Source organism: Chiloscyllium plagiosum, chromosome 1, assembly GCF_004010195.1.
Source record: "Chiloscyllium plagiosum isolate BGI_BamShark_2017 chromosome 1, ASM401019v2, whole genome shotgun sequence".
In the NCBI taxonomy this organism is placed as follows: Eukaryota; Metazoa; Chordata; class Chondrichthyes; order Orectolobiformes; family Hemiscylliidae; genus Chiloscyllium; species Chiloscyllium plagiosum.
In genome coordinates, this window is record NC_057710.1 from 133,812,935 (window position 1) to 133,833,242 (window position 20,308).

At 41.8% G+C, this 20,308-nt stretch overlaps 1 protein-coding gene across 23 annotated transcripts in view; it reads right to left on the reverse strand.

Annotated features, from left to right (window-relative positions):
• The window catches only part of ank2b (ankyrin 2b, neuronal), an 892,118-nt gene extending 886,749 nt beyond the window's left edge, over window positions 1–5,369 (reverse strand). For 19 of the 23 annotated variants that reach the window (XM_043697402.1, XM_043697316.1, XM_043697278.1 and 16 more), the window contains exon 1: window positions 4,197–5,369. In XM_043697402.1, coding sequence (XP_043553337.1) covers window positions 4,197–4,277 — 81 coding nt within the window. In that variant the 5' untranslated portion in view covers window positions 4,278–5,369. The remainder of the gene's footprint in view (window positions 1–4,196) is intronic. The other 4 variants (XM_043697450.1, XM_043697389.1, XM_043697432.1 and 1 more) reach the window with 2 other exon arrangements.
• Window positions 5,370–20,308: the final 14,939 nt, after the last annotated feature.

A 20,308-nucleotide genomic window follows, 5' to 3' on the forward strand; every position in this document is an offset into this window, starting at 1 on the left:
GTGCCGCAGTGTTTGAAGCTCAGATTCCAGATCATCAACTCTGATCCAGAGTCCTTCCAGCAACCAACACTTGCTGCAGATGTGGTCACTGCCATTCACAATGGGATCAGCCAGCTCCTACATCATACAGCTACAGCACATCACCTATCCGCACCACCCTCCCCTCCGACCTATCACCATTACCCCAACCTTCATCGACCTATTGCAATCTCAGATACCTTCCCCCAAGACCCACCCCTCTCCCATTTTCTCTCCACCCCCGAGGCACCCAGCCTTGTTTCCGAAGAAGAGCTTTTGCCCGAAACATCGATTTTCCTACTCCTCGGAGAATCTCCTGTTCCCTGGATGCTGCCTGACCTGCTGTGCTGTTCCAGCAATAAAGTTTCAACCTTCATCCACCTATTGCAATCTCAGATACCTTCCCCCACCCAGCACCACGCTCTTGACTCTAATCTCCAGCATGTGCAGTCCTCACTTTTGCCAGGTTGACATCTCAGCCTGTTACTGCTCATAGCATGCCTTCATGCACACTTCATTGAACCAAGGTTGATCCCCTGGCTAAATGATACTGGCAAAGTGAAAGATATGCCAGGCCATGAAGATGCAGCTTACATTGGAGTAAGATTCTTCTGCTGCTGATGGCCCACAATGCCTCATAGGGATGCCCAGGCTTGAGTTGCAAAATCTGTTTGAAATTTGTCTCTCATTTAGCATGGTTATAGAACAAACCACACAATGCAAGATATTAACAATGTAAAGGTGGGACCTTGCCTCCACAAGGACTGTGCAGCAATCACTCTTACCAACACTATCATGGACAGACGCATCTGCAGCAGGCAGATTAGTGAGGATGAGGTCAAGTATGTTTTTCCTTTTTGTTGATTCCCTCACCACCTGCCACATGCCCACTGCAGCAGCAGTGTCCTTTAGCACTCGACCAACTTGATGAGTAGTGTTGCTGCCAAGTCACTCGGTGGTAGACATTGAAATACCCCACCCAGAGTGCATTCCATGCCCTTGCCACTCTCAATGCTTCCTCCAAGTATTGTACAATGTGGAAGAGTACTGATTCAGCAGCCAATGGAGGACAGTATGTGTTAACCTGCAGATTTCCTTGCCATGTTTGACCTAGTACCATGAAACTTCATGATGTCCAGAGGCAACATTGTTGACTCCCAAGGCAACTCTGTCATGTCTGTAGAGCACCATACTGCTATCTCTGCTGGGACTGTCCTGCCTATCCAGGAATGGTGATAGTGTTGTCTGTTATGCATGATTTTACAAGAATGACTATTTCAGGCTCCAGATTTAAATAGTGAATAGATAATTTGAACCTACCACCCCCACCCTTTTATACTTTAACAAGTCTATTGCTTGACCATAAAAACAAACCTTACCAAAATTGTTTACTTCCAATTGCCATTAATGATCATGCCTCAAAAACTCAAATGCATTCACCTCATCCACCCTCCATTTCACCCCTTCAAATCATTCCACCAAGATCCAACCTTCCTTTAACATATTCTTGACGACTTTCCTTGGTTAATTATGCCTTTCTAATTGACAATTAATACGACTCTACAAATCTGCTTCCAATACTTTGTCAAACATCCAGGTTAGGTTGACAGGTTTATAATTACTCCGTGTATTTCGTTTTCACAGTTTAAACAATTAAATGTTGGCAATTTTCCAACGGTACTCGTAGTCAGATAGAAAGAAAAATGATTGTCAGAGCTGCAATTTCCTCCTTTAATAATCTGGGATACATTAATCTAGGTCCGGCGACTTTTCCATTTTCAATCCCGTGAGACCATTGCAATCTTCATCAACAGTACAAAATCCAATTCATATCACAGGGAGCGATCTGTACCAAAATTGTAATTCCGAAAAGGAACCCACATTTCTATATCTTAGCAACACGAAGCATTCAACTGTGTGGAACAGTACTAAACTGTGTCGAGCTGGACCAAAGGGTCTGGCAATTCCTGTTCCATTTGTCACTTGTTACGACGATTGGAAAAATGCTTGAACAGTTTTTATCAGTTATTCAAGGACACAGGTCTCAGACGCAAACTCCACCTTATTTTCACACAACTTGACAAACTGATTCGATAAGAACGTTAAGATTTTATACCCTTGGAACTCAAATCAGCTTTGTTATTAAGGCACTGAACAAGATTGACTTTGCATCTCTCCACGTTTATTTACTGTTTTTAACCCTGAGCTGTGACACTGGTATCAAAAAACTGAATGTTTTACCCTGCACTGATCACACGCGGATAACAGTGGCACCACATCCTTAACTAACTGAGATCAGCTGTTTTTCTGTCATGACTCTGTCCCGAGGTTGCAGTAATGAAACCGTCAAACCCCAGACACATGAATCAATCGTAAATGAAGGATGAAGTGGCCACTGAGAAATGTCGCTCCAACCGACTATACCAATCACTGACAAGGATTGCGGCGAAGAGGCGGGTGTCGGAAGTTTTCCAGTTCGCTGGGCTTTCGGGACGAGGATCAGAGCGAATGCATACTTTCTGCCGTGATATTTACAGGAGCAAAGAAAGAGTGAGGGCAAATCAGCCGTGCACAAGAACGTCCGAGCTGGATTTATCCAGTATATCCAACCTCTAAACATGATTGATTCTGTCACTTGTTGTCACCTAATCAAATATTCACTCTGCAAAATAATCACACATGTCAGAGGAAATAGGGGATAGATGGTGAAAGAATCATAGCTAAATCACAAGCCTCACAACATCTTCCCGTTTTGCACCCAGTTCTCACGTAGATTAATACTACAAAACGGAATGGAATGGGAAGGTGATTATAAAAGGAAGTAGTAAGGGTGGGAGTAAGCCATTCGACCCCCTGAGCCGGCTGTGCCATTGGACAAGGTCATGGCTGATCAAATGATAGCTCTAACTCCACTTTTCGGTCTGTCTCCTGTAACTCTCAACTCCCTGTCAATCAAAAATCTAGCTCAGCCTTGGAATACATTCAATGACCCTGTCTCCACCGTGCTCTCCGTTGAAGTGAATTCCAAAGGTACTATGTGACAAAAAACTTAATCTCTTACTCTCTGTTTTCAATGCGGAGCCCATTATTTTTAAACTATGTTCCCAGTTCTAAATATATCAATGAGGGTAAACATCTTCCCAGTACGTACCCTGTCAACTTTGTGTTTCTATATGGTCACCCCATTCTTCCAAATTCCTGAGTATATATCAAATTTGATCAACCTTTCTTCATAAAGCCTCTTCATCCCACAAATCAATTGACTTTGACGGGTTCCTTGGCAAAAATATCTTTTAAGAACAGACACCTAGCTTATACACATTACATTACTCTCGATGTGGTCTCACCTGTACTGCTGTAGCATGACTTCCCTACTTTTATACCGCATGTCCCTTGCAATGAAGGCCAACGTTCCATTTGCCTTCCTAATTATTGTTACAGTACTGCATTTCTTGTGATTCAAGTATACCAAATCCATCTATACTGCAGCATTCTGCAGTCTATTTCAAATATTATTCTATTTAACTATTCTTCTTGCCAAAGTAAACAACCTCACAGTTTCCCACGTTATATTCCGTCCCCCACCGCACAAGGTGTCAAAGGGATCAAAAATAATATCAGAACATGTATTCTGATAATAAATCATTGCAGTTTGACCAAATTGTCATTTTTAAATTTAAAAATAAATGTTCTTGCGGACAGAAAAATTACCGTACAGCATCTTCAAAAACATTCATTCAATATTGCACAATAACAATTTGAACTAAGGAATAACATTATGCTTTCTAATTATTTTATGCTTTGTGTCTGAACAGTTGCAGCCTGAATCCACTGAAAATCGGCACCTGCTTCAGTCTGTACAGATTCATGCCGCTGAGTATACACTTCGCATGTTCCACTGAGAGGCTAAAGGGAAACATAAATCATATGGGGCTAACCCTGAAGCCAGTATTTTCTGGAATTCCTTTCATTTTCCCCAAACATTAGTGATGGAGTGCTGTGAAGGTGTTGGTAACCCAGGCAACGTCTTGAATGTCATCCTCCCGGAGCACATCAAGTGGGAGGCCCTTCAGTGAGGCCGGGTTGTTCTATCATAGTGCAACACACAGGTTTAGAGATTTGTTTAAAACAAAAACAAAGTAGCAAAAATAATCTTTTGCAACATTTTTTGCACCCACCTGGCGAATGCGGTCTGGCGGGTTTGGTGAAGTCCCGCCCCCATGCGGGGAGGAGGCGGTGGAGGAGGAGGGAGAAGCCATCTTCTCTAAATCTGCTGCTGCTGCTGTTTTGAAACGCAATACACTGGGATCGGTTTCCCGGCTTTCACTCGCTCTGTCACGTTGTGGTTTCCTTCAGTTTTTTTTCTTGTTGCTTCACGCGTTCGGCGTCGGTGCAAACATTTTTGGTTGTTTTCTTGTCTGCCCTCACTCAGCCTCTCTCCCCTTAACTGGGCGGGAAAAAGGGAGGAGGTTGAGGGGATTTCTCTCTCTCTCTCTCGTCTGTGTGGGCAGGGAGGAGGGGAATTGACCTTGTCGTGAGCTGGAAGAGAGGAGAGTGTGTGTGCGTGCTGAGTGTGTGTCCGTGCTAATGCGGCACGCCACTCCAGCACCTCTCCCTCTCCAGCCTCAGACTTGACTCCACCGCAGAGCTTAGCACAGGCTGGAGCCCAGCGTCAGATCTCAGCAGACACACAACTGATGAGATCACGTACAGTGCAATGTGCTAGAAAACGGCCCTGATCCATCTTAATGCTTCTCAGAATCAGTCATGGTTAAGGTGGGGCAAAATGCTATTGGCTCAAAGACATTTGAAATACGCACTTGCCAAGGACCTGTCATGCCAATAATTATTTCTAATAGCGATCGTTACTTGGGATTATTATTCCAGTCTGGCAATAAATGGCTTTGCGCCTGAGAACCGTCGTTACACCTTGTATGTTTTCTACATGTATAAAAGCAACCTCATATTTATTGGTCATGCGTGTGACAGCTATTTTCATTTATTCAAAGACTTTCAAAGTTGAAATACGTTCCATATTGTCTCACAGGAGCGGTTATCGAAAAAACAACATTTAAATTGTAGAACGACATTTCACAGATTGTGCAGTAAAAATAGCAAACGATGCAATCCAACAATTTCTAACTATGTAGTTGGAAACAGAATGGTTGCAAGCATGTGGGGAATAAATAGCAAATGAATGTCGTCATGGTGAACCCTTATTATTGAAACACGCCGTTGTATGTTTTTGGAAAAGGCGTGTATATATTTCCCTTCACCAGGAAGGCATATTGATCAATTATATCACAGAGGTCGAGAGATCACTCATCTGGCACAGAGTTCTAACGCTGCTGAGTAATTCTTTCTCCATTGAATTTCATCTTGCAAACTGTGAGAAGTGTACTGTTATTGTTATTGCTGGAAAATAAAATTATCTTGGAAATAATGTAGCAGACGTGTTTTTTGTTATAATTAATGTGCAACGGTCCATTCATTATTGAATCAGCAGCATGCTCCGGCAACAGCAAACGTGTTGTTTTACAATTTTCAATTGGTTTCTCTTGTCAATAGAATTACAGTAAATATACGCGATTCAATGACAGCAGATTGAAATGTAACTGCTACGGTTCGGGGCAAAAACAGGGCTAGAACAAACATCATTGGGTGCATCTTAACCGGGGTTCGGCATTTAGATTAGTCACCAACAGTACACAAAAGCAAAATGAAAATAGAAAGTGCTGGAGAAACTCAGCAGTTCTGGGAGCATCCGCACATAGAGAAACAGTTAATTTTCAGGTTCGAGTTAACCTTTTCCGGAACTAGTCAGCAGTATTGACTAGTGCGTCCCTTTTTCGTTCATGGGGTGGACAGGGGAGTCTGAATGGATATCGGGTGCTTTTGAAAGTTAGTCAAAAATACTGAGGATGCTGGAAATTTGAAAGAAAAAGAAATACTGAAAGTACCCAGAACAAGCAGCATATGTGGAGAAAGAAACGGAATTGATGTTTCAGGTGGAGCTTTGGTGAGACCTGAAAAACGCAAAAGGACCTATGGAGGAAGAATGCACTGTATCAGGGATCTCATAGACTCGGGTAACCCAGGATATTGGAGATTTAAATAAACATGAATACTTAATTATTCACTTTGCTGTTTTGACTTGATGTCCATTTTTTAAAAAACTAACGTCTGGAATGATTGCCTACAACTTAGGCACCACACAAATGCAATCTTTTGTTTCAAAGGGTATTCCTTCATGGACAGAGAAAAGGCTAGACAGAGAGATGACTGCCAACAGGTGAGAATATATTCACAGGGATTTAAATTTGCCAGACATTGACTTGTAAAACAGCAGAAAAAAAGTTCCACTATGCGTTCAGAGATGGTGCAAGATTTTTTCCTTTTTTTGTTGAACAATGAATATGATCATAACTTAATCTGTAGCTATAGGATACATGGATACAACTAGAATCCAACGAGTTATTGGTGAGTTACACATAATGACTTGAGCTTATATGTATATATATATATACCACCATATTGATAGTACTGCAAAAATTGTTATTCCTTTATTTTAAGTGTGTGTGTATATACAGTCTAGCATTGGAGGGGTAATTTCAAAATGTGAGGAAGCATAATTTGCACATAAACTGGCAAGCAGGTTTTGCAGCTGTCAAGCACTCTGTCATGTTCCATCATAACTTTTCCGTTAGTCTGACACTATACGAAATAACAAATCTGACCTTGACACTTGGCTTTACAGACTCAGGAAATAATTTCATTCTAATCACAGTTTTATATTAGCTCATATTTCGTTTGGGGTTACTGCTGTTGAGTAACAATTCTTAAGAACAGTAAAAGATTCTGGAAAGCAGTAAACTTGTGGCCAGAGATTAAACTTTTAAATCCAGAAGGTAATGAGGGTATCATTATGAGAGATATTAGTAAAGGAGAGAGAAAAAATGCACAGGAGAGACTCATTAATGTGGTAAGTGTGCAACATATATATCGTGTCATACTGCACAGAAACAGACACTTTGGTACAACTTGTTCAAAGCAACCAGACATCCCAATCTGATTTAGTCCCATTTGCAGGAATTTGGCCCAAATCCCGATAAACCCTATCAAATCATGTCCTCAGCCGAATGCTTTTTAAATTTTGTAATTGTACCCACATCCACCACTTCCCCTGGCAGCTCATTCCATAATATGCACCACCATCTGCATGTAAAAGTTACCCCTCAGTTCTTTTTAAATCTTTCCCCTTTCACCTATGCCTTTTGGACTCCATCCTAGGAAATAGACCTTATCTATACCTTCATGATTTTATGAACCATTATAAGTTCACTGCTCAACCTCCAATGCCCCTGGGAAAGCAGGCCTAATTTATTCAGCCTCTCCCTACAACTCAAACCCTTCAGTCGCAGCAACATGCTTCTAAATCTTTCTGCACAGTCTCAAGTTTAATAACGTCCTTTGTATAGAAGGGCGAATACGTTTAGGCAGTTCAAAAGAGACCTGATTGGTGCAAGTAGCAACTATATCCTATTAGAAAAAGAAGACTTTTCAGAGCAATGAAAGAAATAAGTTGCCACAGTTTTGAAACATGCTGATCTGGAGTGTTTGGTTAGAATTCTGCAGATCATTAGAAGTCCGAAAAAGTCTGAATTTATGGGTAAGGTGAATGGTCAAATGAAAAGACTCACAGCACACAGGACCAGAAATGAAAAGAAGCGGTTAAATCAAATTTACAAATTTGATAAGATTACATTACATTACAGTGTGGAAACAGGCCCTTCGGCCCCACCCCCTCCTCTAGCTTATCTCTCCACGCTTCAGACTCACTACTTTTGTTCCTGATGAAGGGCTTTTGCCCGAAACGTTGATTTCGAAGCTCCTTGGATGCTGCCTGAACTGCTGTGCTCTTCCAGCACCACTAATCCAGAATCTGGTTTCCAGCATCTGCAGTCATTATTTTTACCAACAAGTCCACACCGACCCGCCGAAGCGTAACCCACCCATACCCCTACATTTACCCCTTACCTCACACTACGGGCAATTTAGCATGGCCAATTCACCTGACCTGCACATCTTTGGACTGTGGGAGGAATCCCACGCAGACATGGGGAGAATGTGCAAACTCCATACAGTCAGTCGCCTGAGTCGGGTATTGAACCCGGGTCTCTGGCGCAGTAAGGCAGCAGTGCTAACCACTGTGCCACCGTGCCGCCCACCAAGGAAGGAATTTCTCTGAATCTTTAAGCAACTGTAGTATGATGATTGAGGAGAGATGGGACTTAGTTTTGCTCGGTGTTCTGAAATCTTACAAACTATGTAGATAGTTTGATTTATCTTATTTTTATTTATTTTGTGTAATAAACTTCTGTTTTATTGTTCAAATCAAATCTGCAGCTGGTGTGCTCACATTTCAGTGAAACACCATTAAGTTTTTTTTTTAATAATGATCCATCAAGCAGGATCATAGTAGGATTTGACATGACCAGCAGTAACAAAGCTGTGATTATGGCACTAGAAGGAAAGTGAGAAAAAGAGTTCAGAAACAATTGTTGAAGTAAAGGGAGGGAGAAATTGAAAACAAAAAAGGAAATAGAAAGGATTGGAGCTTGATAAGTAAGCAGAGTTAAAGGAAGAAAAGAATAAAATGTTTTTTTTCAATTTGGTCAGTGAGCACTGTATGAGAATTCAATAAGTATATTTATGTATATTATTTCAATAAATACTATTTCATAAGTTAATCAGTTTCCATGTCTTTTTCCATTTGTTTTTAAATTGAATTATTAGGTGTTATTTTCTTCTCTTGTGAGGGCATCGCAGGCTGGCCAGCATTTATTGTCCATCCCTAGTTGACCTTAAAATGTGGTTAGGAGCTGAGAATGGACAATAAATGCTGGCCACTCAGTGACACTCGCATCCCACAAGAGAATAAAAAGAAGTGAAATTCCCTGTTCATGGTTATATACAGTTTTCTGGCAATAGCACTGAAGACCTGTGCTCCAGAACTCGCCACTCCCCCTCTGAAGCTGTTCTAGTACAGTTACAAAACAGTCCTCAATCTAACAATATGAAAAGTTGCTTAGTTAAGGCCTATACACAAAAAGCAGAACAAATCTAACCAGCCAATTAACATGTCATTAGTCTACTCTCGATCATCTGTAAAGTGATGGAAGATGTCATCAACAGTGCTATTATGCAGCATCTGCTCAGCAATAACCTGTAGTGCCCAGTTTGGGCTCCGCCAGCTCCTGGCTTCATTATAGCATATCCAAAAGAGCTGAGATGAGAGTGACAGTCTTGACATAGGCCACATTCGACCAAGTGTGGTATCAAGGAGCTCTAGCAAAACTGGAATCAATGGGATTAAAGGGGCAAACTCTCCACTGGTTGGAGTCAACCCTAGCACATAAGAAGATGATCGTGGTTGTTGAAGGTGAGTCATCTGAGTTCCAAAATATCTCTGCAGGAATCCCTCAGCCCAAATGTCTTTGACTACTTCATTGATGACCTTCCTGGCATCATAGGGTCAAAAGTGGGGATGTTTGCTGATGACATGTACAATATTCAGCACCATTCATGACTTCTCAGATACTGAAGCAGCCCATGTTCCGGACAAGATCCGGACAATATCCAGAATTACACTGACAAGGGACAAGTAACATTTGCACCAAACAAATGCCAGGTAATGACCATGTCCAAGAAGAGACAATCTAATCAATGCCCCTTGACAGTCAATGGTGTTACCATCACCGAATACACCACTATTAACATCCTAGGGGGTTACCATTGACCAGAAACTCAACTGGACTATCACATAAACAATGTGACTCTAAGAGCAGGTCAGAGGTTAGAATCGTGCAACTTCCTGACTCCCTAGAACCTGTCCATCATTACAATACACAAGTCAGGAGTGTGATGGAATACACTCCACTGGCCTGGATGGATGCAGCTTGACAACATCCAGGACAAAGCAATCACTTGATTGGCACCACATCCACAAGCATCAACTCCTTCTACACTGATACTGGGTAGCAGCAGTATGTAGTGTCTACAAGTATTTCTTGTAGAAATTCACCAAAGATCCTTAGACAGCACCTTCCAAACCCAATGACCACTTTCATCTAGAAGGACAAGGGTAGCAGATACATGGGAGCACCACCACGAGCAAGTTCACCTTCAAGCCACTCACCATCCTGACCTAGAATTATATTGCCATTGCTTCACCATGATTGAGTCAAAATCCTGGAATTCACACCTTAAAGGCATTGTGAGTTAACCTACAACACATGGACTGCAGCAGTTCAAGATGGCAGTTCACTACTACCTTCTCAAGGGACAGAGCATAAATTCCTGAAGAAGGGCTTATGCCCAAAACGTCGATTCTCCTGATCCCTGGATGCTGCCTCACCTGCTGCGCTGTTCCAGCAACACATTTTCGACAGAGAATAAATGGTGACCAGCTTGCGACGTCCATGACCGGTGAATGAATAATTGAAAAACAAATTAGAGGATTGGAGTCAGGCCTGTTCTCTGCTATCTTCCCCTTTTTACTTTTGATCCTCATCAACACAAATGCTAAGTTAGTAGTTGCCTTAGAAGAGCAGCACGGAAGTCCAAAATATTTGAATTGGAGAAGAGAGATTAACTCTAAATCAGCTCTGAATGTTTAATAGAACCAAAAAGCAGAGAAGGAGGTCATTCAATCAATTGCAGCTGTACTGAAGATTATCCAATTAGTCCCACTTCCTTGCTCATATTTACCTTTGTTGTAAAAAAAAGTGCTAAAATTCATTTTCAAGGATTATCTTTACCATGAATTAACAACTCCAAACCTTATGGTGCTCCACAAGGTCGTTTCCCTGGGGTGGGAGTGTCCATAACTCAAGGCCATAGGTTTAAGTTAAGAGAGGAAAGATTTAAAAGGGACCTAAGGGGCAACTTTTTCACATAGAGGGTAGTGCGTGTATGAAATGAGCTGCCAGAGGAAATGGTGGAGGCTGGTATAATTACAGCATTTAAAAGGCATCTGGATGAGTATATGAATAGGAATGGTTTAAAGGGATATGGGCCAAGTGCTGCCAAATAGGGCTAGATTAATATAGGATATCTGGTCCACATGGATAAGTTGGACCAAAGGGTCTGTTTCCGTGCCTACAAATTGCCAGGGTGTTCCTTCTAGCAACAGAAGGTTCCTTCTTGGACATCTGAATTCTGTGGGAAACCTGTTCCGCATGCTAAATGCCTTTGACTCAGGAAGATAATAAGTTTGAAAGGGAATTGTGATGATACTGTGTTTTTTTAAGTAATGTTCTGTCCTGCTTCTCTTGAAGAGTGATGTTCACACCATGGTGAAAAAAGGGCTGCTTCAGAAGCAGTGGGTGAACAGCTTTGAGCTCCCTGAGTCTTTTTTGTTTAATTAGACGAAAGAAGCATGAGAGGTGGAGACAGTCTCACACAGACCCAGGGTTTTAGTTTTGATTTCAGTTGGGGTTTTTGGAGGTAAAGCTGATAGATCCAGCTCTCTTTCTGCTGCAGCAAAAAGCTTGAGTGTTCTCTCTGCTGCTAGATTATTTATTTCAGTGGTCCTTTCTCTTGGACTGAAGAAGATAGCACATGAGAAAAATCTGATTTGCTGATTTTCCCTTTGCCAAAGGTGAATTTATGGGATGTTACTCCATTGGAACAGTTAGTGATTGAGAGATAAATAGCATTTTTTTTCAGTATTTCGATGAGGAAAAAGTTATACCATTTCTTCTTTTCTGTTTGCATTTTAACCAAATTGTAAGAATAAAGTGTGTTTTGCTTAAAGCCTAGTAGTAGACACATTAAATCACATCTGGAATATAGCACCTTACACTTGCTTCTAAATAAGATAAAAGTTAGGGCCTGGGATATCTCCTTGATACATTTATAATAAATTTGGAGTCGCCTATAACAAAATGCAGAAATGCATTTTTGGAATATTGCCACTTTTGGAATATTGCGTGCAATTCTGGTCTCCCTCCTATCAGAAGGATGTTTTGAAACTTGGAAGGGTTCAGAAAAGATTTACGAGGATGTTGCCAGGGTTGAAAGATTTGAGTGATAGGGAGAAGCTGAATAGGTTGTGGCTATTTTCCCTGGTGCGTTGGATGCTGAGGGATGACCTTATCGAGGTTTATAAAATTATGAGGGGCATGGATTGGGTAAATAGACAAGGTCTTTTTTCCTGGTGTGGGTAAGTCCAGAACTAAAGGGCATAGGTTTAGGGTAAGAGGAGAAAAATTTAAAACGGACCTAAGGGGCAACATTTTCACGCAGAGGATGGTGCATGTATGGAATGAGCTGCCAGAGAAAGTTGGAGGCTGGTACAATTGCAACATTTAAAAGGCATCTGGATAGGTATGCGAATAGGAAGAGTTTAGAGTGATATAGGCCAAATGCTGGCAAATGGGACTGAATTAGGTTAGGATATCTGGACAGCATGGACAAGTTGGACCCAACAATCTGTTTCCTTGCTGTACATCTCTATGACTCCATGGCTCTATCTCAAATTGCTATACTAAAACAAAATTAACTGCTCTAATTTAGGTTTATCCACTGATGAAGCAATGACAAAGTGATTTGTCTTGCCAAACTTCTGCCTCACTTAAAACCTCAGGGACTCTTAGCAAAAACTTTTCTATCTTCCTTCACAGTTGTCTTCCTCCTATTGGAGGTAAGGATGCTAGTTCAGTACTTGAGATGATTAGTGTAAAACTTTCAAACTTTAGATGCTGTTAACACGAAAGGAAATACATAGTATGCAAGTGGTGAGTCATAACTGTTAATAACCTCAAGATATTCCTGAGCAGCTTACACTCACTTAAGTGCTTTCAAAGTGTAGATGCTGTTGTAGAAACATTACAATCAACTTGCGGTAGGATCCCACAAATGTCAATGAAATGATGACCAAGTATTGTTTTATTGATGTTAATTGAAGAATAAGTGTTTGTCAAGTCTCTAATGCTCTTCTTTGCAATAGTGCATACAGGATCTTTTACCTCCACTGGAAAGGACAGACAGGACCATGGCATAACATCTCTTCTTAAAGATTGCATTTTTGACAATAAAGCAATTTCTTGCATTAAATTCTTGAACCCTCAAAAATCTGACAAAAAAATGCAAGTGGCACCACTGTGATCAAGCTAACACTTTCTACTCTAAGTGTCAATATTAACAGTTATGGAGAAGCACACAATGTTCAGTACTATTTGCAAATCCTCAAATTCTGAACCGGTCCATGCCAATATGCGACAACATCCAAGCATGGGCTAATAATACATGGTAAGTAACATACTTGCCACACATGCTTCCAACAAGAGAGAATCTAACCATCACCCTTTGACATTCAACAGTATTACCATCACTGAATACTTCAATTTCAACATGCTAAGGGTTACCAATGATCAGGAACTGAACTGGACAAACCAGTTATACAAATACTTTGGCTACTAGACAGGTCAGAGGCTCAGAATTCTGCAGTGAGTAGCTTACCTCAAAGCAAATCCACCATCTACAAGGCACTCCACTTGCCTGAATGGGTGCAATTCCAACAGCATGACCATCCAGTACAAAGGAGCCCATTTACTGGTACCTTAAACATTCACTGCATTCACCAATGATGCACAGTGGCAGGAGTATGTACTATTTACAAGATACACTGCAATAACTCACCAAGGATCCTTAAACAACACCTTCTAAACCCACGACCTCTACATGCTAGAAAGACAGGTGCAGCAAATACATAGGGATATTACCACCAGCAAGCTCACCTCCAAGCCAAACATCATCCTAACTGGAATGACATTGCAGTTCCTTCACTGTTGCTGGATCAAAATCCTGGAATTCCCTCTCTGGCTTTATCTACAAGAAGAGCAGTGATTCAAAATGGCAGATCACCATCATCTCTTCCATGGCAACTATATATAGGCAATAACTGTTGGTCTGTCACTGATGCCCATATCTCACAAAGTAATGAAAAAAATGACAAATATGACTTCACTCAACATCCACAGATGTGCTATTCTGCATGATTTCCTGGAGAGGAATTAGGAATGTATCCATGGGTGATAGTTCCTCTTTTAGGCACAGCTGAGGAGACAAATTTTAGTGCCTCATCTATCACCCTAGCTGAGATAAGCTGCTGGGGTGTTTGGAACCAGGCTATTTCCTGTACAAAGCAATGCATTTATCCTGTAAATACTTTCCAAAGTACCTAATGGAATTAATTGAAAATTGAAACCACAGAAAGCATAGCTTCCTGTGTAAATTTCTCAAGGGAGAACTAAAAATGTTGACATTAATAAATAAATTTTATGAAATTATAAAGTCCACCAATGGTGTGTACATAGCCCAGATATATATTCTCAGTGGGTAAAGCTGAGCATCAGAAGCATAATTTTATGTAATCTTGGATTCATAAAAGGTTAACTTGACTCATTCCAGTGATGGGGATACTGTTTTATGAGGGAAGGCTTGAGCCTGTATCCCATTGTGAGAGGTCATCCTACGGAAAATGTAAGAACTTGAGAGGACTTGACAAGAGAGCTGCTGAAAGGATATTTGCTGCCGTGGGAGGGTCAAGAACTATGAGACATAATTTAAAATAGGGGATTGCCCATTTTAGGCAGGGATAGAAAAAAGACTTTTTATTTCATAGAGTTGTCAGAGTATATTGAATATTTTTGAGGCAGCTGGTGATATATTCTTGACTAATAAGGGAGTCAAATATTATAAGGGGTAGGTCAGAATGTGGAGCTGTGGCCAAAGTCACATCAGTCATGATCTTATATTGGGCAGATTCAAGGGGTCCACTTCCTAATTGTATGATTGTATCAACCCAGATCTGTGCTAAATTAACTGATCTCGGTTGCCTCAGCAGTTGCACAAGTAAATTTGACTCCAGTGCACTCAGCTGGGGAGTAGAAAATCAGCCAGAGCTCCCACTGCAGGTACAGTTCCTGATAGCTCTCCGGTGAACTGTCGGAAATGACAATATGTTGAGATCTGGATGGCAATTATGCCCCCTCAGTAGACGAAAGGAATTACATGCACGACTACCAATCATTTGAATGGGCTGAGGCACAGAACAGATCCATGATAAGTAAATGCAATATTATTGAGCAACAGAGTTAGCCCATCAAGACCAAATTTGAGTCCAGAAAAATAAAAGTGAGGTGAGGTAAATTATTCAGTAGATTACAGTACAGAACAGCCAAGCACAATCAGAGACAGAAGGGCCTGTGCCCGAAACGTCGAATCTCCTGTTCCCTGGATGCTGCCTGACCTGCTGTGCTGTTCCAGCAATAAAGTTTCAACTACAGTACAGAACAGCCAAGCACAATCAGAGACAGCCCTGCATAATAGTAGCTTTGTAAATGTTGACCTGAATGTAGAAGAGGAAGAGCCTGTATGACCATCAAATTCCCTTCAACTCTTTGAAGCGGTATCCTTGAGGATTGTACTAACGTCTCTGATGTAGTGCACCCAAACTTCCAAAAACAAAGATTTGATAAATCACAGTATGCAAATTACTGAGCTGATAAGCAATGGAGATTCAGTGAATTGAGAGGAAAATGATTAAAGGGTAGGAAAGAAACCAAGGATGTTTTCATGAAATTATGTTGAGGTAACGATACTGACAATGTGTTAGAGTGAAGACCGTTCTTGGGATAATCGCTGCTTCTAATTTATATCTTGGATTCTAATATTTGCATAAATCAATCACATTTGAAGATGATGCAAAAATCAGGGAATAAGAGCGAGTTAAGCAAGACACATAAATAAGGGAATATGGCAGGTAAGATTTAATGCACACTACTGCAAAGTACTGCAAATGGATCTAAGTGTTATTATAGATTTGATGTACAACATATTGATTCACTGCAGAGTAACAATCAATACAGTAATTAGAATGTGGGCTGGTGGTGAGAAGGGTACTCCCTAGTGGATCCTTCATATCTGCCTGAAGTCCACTGTAAGCTGCCTTCAAAGCAGTTGTGATGGCAAAAAGACCACTGTCCATCTCCTCTTGGAACTGCCTTTGCAAATAAAGACTGGAAAGAGATGTACCTGTAGTATTTTTTGTCAAGTTCCATCCTAAACAGCTCCATGATGCAGGACTCTGTGCTCTATGAACTTTTCCCAACAACACATAATGAGACAGACACCAAATACTCCCATAAGGTCATCAATTCGTTGCAAGACAGCCTTTAATATGTCCATAATTTATTGATTTTCCAGCTCAAAGAGTAGTCCAGAACAGAGAATTGTAGATTGCTACATTCCAATGCCCAAGTCTAAATGCTGAGGGATGTGAAATAACTCCACTGAGGCCAGTAACCTATCACCATGTCACTCGTTATTTGCATGTGCATAATACTTGACACTAGTCTGGCTTCCTCAGAGTCAGCTGTCAGAGTGAACAGAACTTCTGACACTCTTGTTTATATCTGTCAGCCGGAGCTCCATGATTGGACTAGATTAACAGCTCCAATCAGGGAACCCATACTCTATGAGGTCCACCTGGCCTATGTCATTATAATCACTACATTCCACTCCCATCTAAGTCCAGAGACATAGCCCTGATTGTTGTCTTGTAGCTCCTGGGGCTTTTCGCACTGGGTCTGGTGCCTCTGAGTCAGCCTTGGATATGGGTGAGGTGTACCACACTGTAGCCTACCTCTTGTGCCCAGCATGTCTCAGAATAAATTCATCCTCTTCTTCAGGTGATAAAGGCATCAAGGCTGCAGCCATCCGCAGTATCCATCTCAGACTTCTGAGATTTTTTGATGCCAGACGGAGAGGGAGACCCATGGTTTCTGACAAACTTTCCAGCTGACTGAGGGACCAGGTATATTTTTCTCCCACACTGTTTGCTAGTTTGTAGTTTTCACGCGGTCCACATGCTTATTGAGGACCACCTCATCTACCCAAACTGCATCACGTGACCTGACCTCGCCCTGATAATGCCTCTTACCCATACAGGGCCATTTCAGTGGTTTTGGCACCAAACTTAGTCCCCTGAAGTAAACTGTCACTCTCACTTAAAGGAGTGTCTAGCATTGGTGTTCCTGATGCCATGTCACACAATATTCCCCCTCGCCAGGTCCATGAAGATCAGATTTAACCTGGTGTGTAGTTTTCTCCCCATTAGCAATTATGCCAGAGCTCTCCCTGTATTTGCATGATGGAGAATCAAGTAGGAACTGGAACAGTTTGGTCTTGAGTGAAGGCTGCCTTCAAAGTTTGGACTGCATTTCCACCAGACCATTGCATAATAAAAGGTATGGAACTGTCCTTATACAACGTGTACCATTCAACTTTAGAAAAGTCTCGAATTCCCTGCTGGTAAATGATGGCCCATTATCTATGATAAACACTTCTGGAAGCCTATGTATTGCAATAGATGCTCACAGTTTTTCTATTGTCAGCCCCGTGTTTGATTAATGAAGTCTATGCATGTCCAACCACTTTGAGTGCCTGTCCACAATGACTAAGAACATTGGGCCCATGAAAGGGTCAACATAGTCAATGCGTAACCAAGTCGAGGGTTCACCTGGCCATTCCCACAAATGTGGAGGATTTGCTAATGTTAATTTTTGTCCTTGTTGGCACTCTGGGCTCTGCCTACCAATGTGCCATGTCCGCCTCCAATCCTGGCCACCAGCCATAGCTTCACGCTAACATCATCATTTTGGATACCCTTGGATGACCCTGGTGGTGTTCAGAAGGTATGTTGCAGTGGCATTTGCTTGGGACAGTCAGTGTTGCTCCCCAGACTAAAATGCCATCTTCTATGGTGATCGAGTCCAGCCAGGTTGAGAAAGATTTCAATTCTGGTTGTGACAGCCCATTTGTTTCTCCTATCACCACCAGCTGTTTTAGTTTTGTCAGGACCAGATCTTGAATTGTCAGTAGTGACCGGAAGGGTGTCCAGAAAGTTTAAAACCAGAACAGACTCTTCCAGTGGTAAATCTGCCAGCAGGGGACAGCTCAAGGCATCCACAGCTACATGGTCTTCCAGACTGTGTTCCAACTTGTAACTGTGTGCAATTGGAATAACAGCCCACCACTCAACCTCCATTAGAACCGGATGACCATTTAACCAGCTGTCTAATTTGATTGGTTCTGATTTGGATGTTGCTAAGCAATTTTAACTGTTTAAAGTCAAATGGGCTTTCCAGGGAATGCACTCTCCTGGATAATGGTCTATAAGTTCTCATAATCAATTCAGGCCTAGTGGCACTCTTTTACTGTCTCAAGGCCACATACCGTCAGCAACTACAGTGGCCTGTGGACAGCATAGCCTTTTCTTCTTTGAGTAGCCCCAGCAGGAGTTTGTAGTCTGTTACTATTATCACTTTATGTCATTAAAGGCGTTGGTGGAATGTTCTCACACCAAAGATGACCACTAAACCATACTCCACGATCTGTGCATGTTTGAGCTCTGCATCAGCTAAAGTATGGAAAACACACGTTATTGGATATTTCTCTTCATTGAACCATCTGTGAGCCAACATTATCCTGATACCATATGGGGAGGCATCACATGTTAGCTCCACATCTCGCTTGGAATCATCATGTGTCAACATCTTAGATGATGATAGCTGCTTCTTCACTTCCCTAAAGCCTATGCCTTGGCTATGAGACCATTTTCAAGGCTGATGCTGTTTCAATGCAAGGGTGCCATGATGGTGGCACGTATGAACTATCCATAATAATTCACCAATCCAAGGAAAGACCTCAGCTCTGATACAACATGGGAACTGGGGAACCTTTGACTGCCCTCACTTTATCTTTCAATGGTTTTAACCTGATCTTGTCGACTCTGTAACCCAAGTAGGTCACTTGAGGTGCCTGAAACACATATTGTTCCTGTCTGAGACATACGTCTGCTTAAGACATCTAAGCTATCTGTCCAAGTTCTCTAAGTATTCTCTTTTTGATCTTTCCTATTATTAGCACATCATCTAGATAAATGGTGACCTAGGGTAGACCTTGTCAAATGTTCTCCACCGTGGGCGGCACGGTGGCACAGTGGCTAGCACTGCTGCCTCACAGCGCCAGATACCCAGGTTCAATTCCCGCCTCAGGCGACTGTCTGTGTGAAGTTTGCACATTCGCCCCGTGTCTGTGTGGGTTTTCTCCGGGTGGTCTGGTTTCCTCCCACAGTCCAAAAATGTGCAGGTTAGGTGAATTGGCCATGCTAAATTGCCCGTAGTGTTAGGTGAAGGGGTAAATATAGGGGTATGGGTGGGTTGCGCTTCGGCGGATTGGTGTGGACTTGTTGGGCCGAAGGGCCTGTTTCCACACTGTTCATAATCTAATCTAATCTAATCATCTGCTGAAAAATTGCAGAGGCTGATGATACCCCAAATGACAGTCTCATATATTGGTACAAACCCTTATGGCTATGAATTGTAACATACTTCTGGGAATCCTCACCTAACTGCAATTGCAAGTAAGCATGGCTCATGTCCAGCTTCAAGAGGGACAGGTCCCTGTCAGCTCTGCGTATAAATCCTCTTTGGGAGGGATTAGGTATTTATCCAACTGCTAGAAGCATTTACTCTTTGTTTGAAATCCCCACAAAGGTGAATTGACCCGTCGGGCTTCACTGGTATGACCAGTGCTGCCCATTCTGCAAACTGTACTGGTTTGATGATTTCTTCATTTTCTAGCTCCTGATTTCTGCCTCTACATTTGCCCCTAAGGCAAATTGCTTTGGGCGAGCCTTGTAGAATTGTGGAATTGGTTCCTGGTCAACATGCAAGGTGGCTTTAGTTCCTTTAAAAATCTCCAGTCCTTCCTGAAAATCTTCTGGGCATTTAATTAGGACTTCACGCAGGCAGCCATCATCTGATTGAAAAATGTTCAGCCAGTCAAATGTGAATGTTTCTCAACTAAGTTCACCCCACCAGGCTTCGGCCTGAGTCTATTACTACAATCAGTGGTAACTGAACCAGCCGCTTCTCATGTGAGACCAAAACCGAAGTTGTAAGCTTAATCGGTAAAGGTTCCCAGGTATAAGTTCTCAGTCTAACTAAGGTCTCATGAATACTTAAAGGTTGGAGTCCAGAGAGAATTTTGTTTAAGACTAGGTCTGGGATCACTGAAATGGCCACGTTGTTATCAACCTCCATTAGAACGGGGTTACCATTTAACCAGATGTCTATTTTGATTGGTTCTGATTTGGATGTTGCTAAGCAATTTAACTGTTTAAAGTCAAATCGGCTTTCCAGGGAAAGCCTGGATAACA